Here is an 8000-nt window from a genome sequence, read left to right on the forward strand (position 1 = left end):
TTAAAAAAGCAGGTATTATTTGTGGCCAAGTGTCTGATCAACACGATCAAACTATAACTAGAAATAAAAAAGTGCGTTTTTAAAAAAACTTTTTTTTTTACATCTATCGCACGGGGAGTTGCGCGTGTGTGGTTGGGCTTGTATGCTGTGCGTATTGTTCTGTGTGCGTGGCGTCGTCATGGTGTTTGAAGATGTTTCGTTAACTACACTATACTTTTCTTCGTGCTATAGTTATGTATTTCAATGTGTTGGGTTAATGTGTTCTTCACAAATGAATGTATGGTGCATGGTGGCTACGGGTGGTGGTTAAGTACCGTTACTAAGAGTATGTCACGTTTGGTTGCCATGTGTGCTGGGGTGCTAGTCTTGGCGATCCACCACAGAAACACATAGAACGTATAACAGTGGGCGTACACACATTGTTACGGCTGGAATTTACGTGTGTATGTCTGTATGTATGTATATCTACTCCTATCAGAAATTGTGCGTGCTACTCTCTGTTTACTATCTAGCCTTCACACACACACACACACACATTCCAACCAGGCACAAAAACACGAACACAGTTACGGCCCTTTGCCTCTGTACCTCTATTAGAATGTTCAATAACACAACATAAACATATTATTCTTCATCCATTCTACAGATCACTCCCGCTCAACATGGAAGTTCTATTTCTGTTAACACACAGAGTCTAACTGCACAAAATTACATACATGTTACTTTGTCATGCAGTCTACAATTCACGTGCACACACGTATAACACTTTAAGCTTTGTTCCGTGAGAGCCCGTCTGTCTCACTACACACGAAGTCATTGTCTCAAGCAATACTTCTGTCAATATTCATTTCTGTTACACACAGATGATAAAAACCCACGACGCTCGACGTCTCGTGGTTGTTCACTTGGGAAACGTATCTCCGTACAGCTATCACGCTGGTTAATTTCTCCCAGTCGTACTCACATATTCAGTGGCACGCACTGCTCCACCCCACCCACACAAACTGTCTTCGTGTGGTGGAATGGGGACGGGGTTCCCGTTTTACAGCGCTTCACGCTGTCTCCCCTCCTGCACTCCCACAGCTCTCGGCTCGGGCGTAAGGCAGAACCTCCCGTCTCGTTCCCACTTCCGCGACCGCTCTCGGCCCGGGATACTTCCGCGACCCACTCGGCCCGGGATGCTAAAATACACAAGTTTAAACTACCATAAGTCTCCATACTTGAATAAACTTTTATGACATTCTTTATCACTACCGTCAACTAACTTATGCGGTTACAGTATATACACCCGCTAACTCATAAGCGACTTCATTTCCGAAAAACATGTAAACATTCCCTTTTCAACAATGGCTGACATCAACGCACGCTTTTCAGCCAATTCACACATGACTCTCCCGGTCATTTCTCAAGTCAATATTTCCGAGCAAAATAATATCTCCGAGCAAAATATCAATTCAATAAATACCTGTAAACACAGCAGTCGAATCCACCGATTCAATACCGCGGCACGAGTCTAACCGACCTCCCAGCGCCCGGTGAGAAACTTTACTAACAGGAGACCCTTCTGTTCCCTTCAGTGGTCTCTAAAGTTCTGTCCGTGTAATATCTCTACAACGCCACCTCAGTCAATACTCCTCTCTGATTGGTCACATCTCACACGTGACAATACTGCATTGCACCAACGACATTTCACCGTGCGGTGCTTACTCAAAGTTCGTGGCCCATGAAATGTTGTACACCTGCGTCACATAACTCCAATATACATCTATGTGCAAATCCGTTTGTCACATTACCCCCTCCTCCCAGAAAAAAAATGACCGACCGAGGTTATTTTTCTTTAGGATAACAGGTAAAAGAGGGTAACTATTCACTGTAATACAATGTCTATATCGCAATTCACAACGGAATAAACTTGTCGTAGCAGACAAAAGAAACAAACTTTCTGATCCACTGATCACATATGTGTAACAACACTACTTTATGTCTGATAAAGTACTTCTTCCTTCTCTTGGAAGATTCCACTGAGTTTTTCTTTTAACTCACAATTTCCAGTCATGTTGCTTTCTAGCCCAAACATGAAAAGTCTTTCTTTAGCATCATCAGTTTACTTATCCCGAGTCCACGACTCTTTCAACATAGTACGATTACTCATGTTCCTGATGCAAAACCGACAAGTAGTCAAAATATCATGAAAACCATTTTCTTGACCTCTTTCTGCGATTGCCACCATGGCCTACAGCAGCAGTAGTCTCAATTAACCTGGACTTCAATCTGTTCATATCTGCTTGCAACTGAATGAGTTGTTCTCGTACAACTGCCAAGTCCTGATTCGAACACGCAACCTTCTGATCTGGAGTCAGAACCAAAGGTCTACTAGGAGGGTTTCTTCTCTTTTCCTGCGCACGATTTGTACTAGCTGTAACCCCCTCAACATCAGGAAAACAGTCTGCACTCCCTGAAATCCCCGGAATGTTGCCTATTATCAAATCAGCGACAGGATCATTCAGGACGCAACAAACCATTTCTCCCGACACATAAGGTGTCTCAACTTTAACTTTCGCCTGAGGATAAGTAAGGACCTCCCCACCAAATGTCTTACAGGTGACCTTTCTACTGACCAACTGGTCTTTTGACACCAATCCCCTACGCACTCCAGAAATCGTAGAACCCGTGTCACGGAGTACTGTACACTCACTCCCGTTGACACTACCATGTTCTAACTTCAAACACCCAACTTCCTGCGTAATTGGTGAAACGACTTTCGCAACAGCTGAATTTCCCGACACTTCCTGCATCCTCTTCTGGTCATGGCCCCCAAAAACATGATCTGTCCGCAAAGGACAATGTCGACGCCAATGACCTTTTTTTCCACACGACCAACAATCATCTCCACTTTGTCGGAATGAACCGCCTCTACGACCTCCATTACGACTGCGTCTATCTCCACGAGGATAGTATGTATCACCTTGTGACTGTGCCTGTGCATCAGACGTACCTCTGCCATAGCTCCAGCTACCTTGTCCACGACCAGCAAAACTAGAACCAAACCTCCGAGACTGCGGACCACTTCTACGATGATTGCTTTGTGAAAAAGCAGCTGCAGCATACTCTTCGTGACTACAAGAAGCTGCAGAAAAAATGGTTGGTCCAGACTTTCGTGACAAGTTTTTTCCAGGTCTCGCTAAGCGATAGCTTTCGGCAGCTTTGACCATTTCATCCAAAGTAACTAGACCTCGTTCTCGAATGAAAGTTGCTAAGTCAGCTGATACACTTTCCAGGAATTGTTCTCCCAGAAACAAGTTCACTAGACCATCAACATCTGTGGTTATGTCAGATAGCGCAACCCAACGATCAAACAATCGTCGTAACTCAATCCCAAAAGTTTGGAACGGTTCCTTTTCACTTGGACGGATATTTCGGAGCTTTTGTCTAAATGTTTCAGACGTGCACTGAAATTTCTTCAGCAAGTTTTCTTTCAAACATTGGTATGTTAGTTCACCAGCAGCAGCAAGGCTATGGTATAGGTTTAATGCATTGCCCTCTAAAAGAGCAGACAAGTACGTGATCCACCTTGTCTCTTCCCATCCCAGAGATTTTGCATGAGTTTCAAATCTGAACAAGTAAGAGTCTATATCATCTTGCTGTTCCCTGAATGCAGGGAGTCTGGGGTAAACAGGGCGAGCACCTACATTAGTGTGAGAATCCCGACCATTTTGTGGTGCACGTGACCCAGCACTAATTTCAGCCTGCCTAATCTCAAGCTCTCTTTGCTTTAACTGGTGTTCTCTCTCTTTGTCTCTTTCTTCCCGGTCCAATTCTTTTTGTCTTCGACTTTCTTCCATTTCCAATTCTTTTTGTCTTCGACTTTCTTCAATTTGTGCATCTTCCCTTTCTTTTTGTCTATCTGATTCTTTTTGTCTTTCTTCCCTTTCTTTTTCTTTTTGTCTCTCTTCTCTTTCCAATTCTTTTTGTCTTTCATCTTTTTCTCGTTTTCTCTCCAAACGATCAAAACTCTCTTTCACGTATTTCTCACGTTTCTCTGCACCCAGACCCAAAGTCTCTGCCTGTTTTACAAACTTGTCAAACAACGCATCATAATCATCATCGCTCTCCATTGTGTAAGTTTTGAACTTTCAAAATCACACCAAAATATGTCTAAGTTTAGAGAAACAACAAATTTGAAAAAGTTTCAAAGAATAATGCAAGTTCAAGCAATCTACTTGAAAACTGTACCACAAAAAATCTTTCACCAGATACAATAGTCAACACAAGACTATATCCAAACACGTTTTGGCGTAAATCTCACGCAACAATATCCAACAATTTTAATTAAAGTCAGATACTCAGTTAATGAAGTCAAAACGAATCTTGTTTCAAAACATATATACAAACACAAACAAGACAACCCCAAACCACAAATAGTAGGAAAAATTCAAAGTTCAAAGATGCAAACACAAGTAAATACTTAAGACTAATCAACAATCTAAATACGAAATCAGAAAATCAAACCCAAAATAAGTGAAGTTCAACTAAAGGAAACGCAGTTGGAAGCAAAATAAAAACAAAGTTCCAACAAAAAATTTATGAAGTAAAACAATCCATATTAATCAAAGTTTTAAATAGTAGCTTAAAATAACTATATTATACAACTACTAATGAAATTAACTTAATTTAGATCAACAAGACAACAACAAATGTAGTTGGAGGCAAATAAAACAAATTTCAAAAAAAAAATATTAAAGTGACACAATCACCAAACAGCAGACTAAATTAAACCAAAAAAAATTCAAAGTACCTAATCTACTACCATAGCAAATAACAAATCAAAAATAAACTAAAACTTGAACTAATTAAAGTCTATATCAAAATATCACAACTAATTACCTTAATTATTTACAACAAACTTACAAAATCAACAAACCTAATCCTACAAAATCAATAAACCTAACCAATCACACTAACAAAACAAAAAAAATTCCAAGATCAAATTAGAAAAGTTCAAAGTCAAAAAGAACAAAATTAATCACAGTTAAACAACTTAACAAAGGCAAAGGGCAATAAACAACAGATAGATCCCTATTCCAAAGCAGAAAGAAAAAAAAAATTTACCAAATATTTTACAAAATTGAAAGCACAGAAAAGAGCAAGGAAAGAGAAATGAAAGACCCCACAGGTAGAAAAATGAAGCTAATCCCTCAGTGCTTAGAACTGTACAGTAAGCACTACCGTAAAACTGGAGACGGTAACAAATACAAAACAGGACATGAACGACACAACTATTGAATCTGAAAAATCTCTGTCTGCGTGACCTACTGCCAAAAGTTCTGAAAACCCAACACAGGGGACAAAATTAAATTTATTAATGCAGGGAAACAACTACAAATTTTAGCTAACACAGAGTTATCGGGGTCACCAAATGTTACGGCTGGAATTTACGTGTGTATGTCTGTATGTATGTATATCTACTCCTATCAGAAATTGTGCGTGCTACTCTCTGTTTACTATCTAGCCTTCACACACACACACACACACACACACATTCCAACCAGGCACAAAAACACGAACACAGTTACGGCCCTTTGCCTCTGTACCTCTATTAGAATGTTCAATAACACAACATAAACATATTATTCTTCATCCATTCTACAGATCACTCCCGCTCAACATGGAAGTTCTATTTCTGTTAACACACAGAGTCTAACTGCACAAAATTACATACATGTTACTTTGTCATGCAGTCTACAATTCACGTGCACACACGTATAACACTTTAAGCTTTGTTCCGTGAGAGCCCGTCTGTCTCACTACACACGAAGTCATTGTCTCAAGCAATACTTCTGTCAATATTCATTTCTGTTACATACAGATGATAAAAACCACGACGCTCGACGTCTCGTGGTTGTTCACTTGGGAAACGTATCTCCGTACAGCTATCACGCTGGTTAATTTCTCCCAGTCGTACTCACATATTCAGTGGCACGCACTGCTCCACCCCACCCACACAAACTGTCTTCGTGTGGTGGAATGGGGACGGGGTTCCCGTTTTACAGCGCTTCACGCTGTCTCCCCTCCTGCACTCCCACAGCTCTCGGCTCGGGCGTAAGGCAGAACCTCCCGTCTCGTTCCCACTTCCGCGACCGCTCTCGGCCCGGGATACTTCCGCGACCCACTCGGCCCGGGATGCTAAAATACACAAGTTTAAACTACCATAAGTCTCCATACTTGAATAAACTTTTATGACATTCTTTATCACTACCGTCAACTAACTTATGCGGTTACAGTATATACACCCGCTTACTCATAAGCGACTTCATTTCCGAAAAACATGTAAACATTCCCTTTTCAACAATGGCTGACATCAACGCACGCTTTTCAGCTAATTCACACATGACTCTCCCGGTCATTTCTCAAGTCATGTATTTCCGAGCAAAATAATATCTCCGAGCAAAATGTCAATTCAATAAATACCTGTAAACACAGCAGTCGAATCTACCGATTCAATACCGCGGCACGAGTCTAACCGACCTCCCAGCGCCCGGTGAGAAACTTTACTAACAGGAGACACTTCTGTTCCCTTCAGTGGTCTGTAAAGTTCTGCTCATGAAATGTCTATACAACACCACCTCAACCAATACTCTTCTCTGATTGGTCACATCCTACACGTGACTATACCGCATTGCGTCAACGACATCTCACCGTGCGGTGTCTACTCAAAGTTCGTGGCCCATGAAACTTTGTACACCTGCGTCACATAACTCCAATATACACTATGTGCAAATCCGTTTGTCATACACATACGTACAATGATGACGGACAATTTACAAACAAACATGCGGTTGAACCGCGGATACGCTCATTCAGTGCTGACAGCACCGATATCACACCGGTTTAGACTAGAGAGAAATCAACATTCCACAGATTGTATAAGATGAACATTATAGTTCATAATTGAACAACCGTTTTTCCATGGCATTGTTATATAAAACAAGCGAACAATAATAATACCACATTTATCAGTATAACATTAACAAAACACAACGAACCCTTTGAATAAACAATTGTTTAACTTTAAAGTAAAATTCAATCGGGTCAAATACCGAATTTATTACACACAACTAACTTAGTATTGTGTGTAGTAATGTCCATCAATATACACACACAAAATTAGCGAGGGACATAATTATATATATAAGACTTATTACCAGCCTGCCTCATGCGTGCAGACTCAATGCAGACTGCAGTCGATTGCCATAGCCGCCTAGCAGACGACATAAACCCCGCAGCAAATTAACATGTTGGGCGAATGTAAACAAACAAACGATGGGGATATAATACGTGTAGAGTTCAGAGCATTCTTACCGTTCATTTATAGTTCCAGACTCCCCGATGAGTGAAGATACAACACGAGAAACATACCACATTTACTTTGAAAATGTGCTAACCGTGGCCTTGGAGTCAATTCAAGGGGCAACACTCTGCACAGTCAATCTGTCGAAGCTCGATGAAGGTTTCGAATCGCAAATAACTAAGAGCACAGTCCTTTCTCCGAGTTTAAATGAGGTCTGTATGAAAGATCATCACTTTTTAGCTTAACGCTACACTGGAATTTACCAACAGAAATTAAAACAAGAGTTTGCGTGTGACGAAAGCACGACACACTTGAGACAGCCCACACAAAAGTAGATCTGACACAAACCTGACCACACAGTTACGCCTATCCAAATGCGCGTTGCAAAATGTGCGTTTTGAATCTTCTTTTTTCTCTTTTTTCAGCGGTACTGACAATATTGTTATTGAAACAATCCCAGTGCACTAAGGGATTTATAGAGCAAATCTCGAAAATAATTATTGAACTCAGCGCTATGCGCTTCGTTCAATAATGAATTTTCTCGATTTGCTCTATAAATCCCTTCGTGCACTGGGATGTCTCAATAACCTAAATTATAGCGTTCGTGGGATACCTCCAGCTTCGCTGGGATTAAAATTGGTATCATTACCAG

The 8000-nt window shown here is 40.8% G+C and overlaps 1 protein-coding gene and 2 long non-coding RNA genes across 3 annotated transcripts; all 3 read right to left on the reverse strand.

Moving 5' to 3' along the window:
* Positions 1–571: 571 nt before the first annotated feature.
* LOC138954979 (uncharacterized) lies at positions 572–2184 on the reverse strand. Its single transcript, XR_011452041.1, has 2 exons — positions 1466–2184; positions 572–1181 (listed from the first exon to the last, which is right to left on the reverse strand). It is a non-coding gene; the product is annotated as an uncharacterized lncRNA (long non-coding RNA).
* Positions 2185–2373: 189 nt separating this feature from the next.
* On the reverse strand, positions 2374–5023 carry LOC138954982 (uncharacterized). Its single transcript, XM_070326717.1, has 2 exons — positions 2996–5023; positions 2374–2396 (listed from the first exon to the last, which is right to left on the reverse strand). The coding sequence occupies exons 1-2, from the start codon at positions 4113–4115 to the stop codon at positions 2374–2376; spliced, it is 1143 nt and encodes a 380-aa protein (XP_070182818.1). The 5' UTR covers positions 4116–5023.
* Positions 5024–5574: 551 nt separating this feature from the next.
* On the reverse strand, positions 5575–6791 carry LOC138954980 (uncharacterized). Its single transcript, XR_011452042.1, has 2 exons — positions 6469–6791; positions 5575–6183 (listed from the first exon to the last, which is right to left on the reverse strand). It is a non-coding gene; the product is annotated as an uncharacterized lncRNA (long non-coding RNA).
* Positions 6792–8000: the final 1209 nt, after the last annotated feature.

This window comes from Littorina saxatilis, unplaced genomic scaffold (assembly GCF_037325665.1).
Source record: "Littorina saxatilis isolate snail1 unplaced genomic scaffold, US_GU_Lsax_2.0 scaffold_469, whole genome shotgun sequence".
Classification (NCBI taxonomy): domain Eukaryota; kingdom Metazoa; phylum Mollusca; class Gastropoda; order Littorinimorpha; family Littorinidae; genus Littorina; species Littorina saxatilis.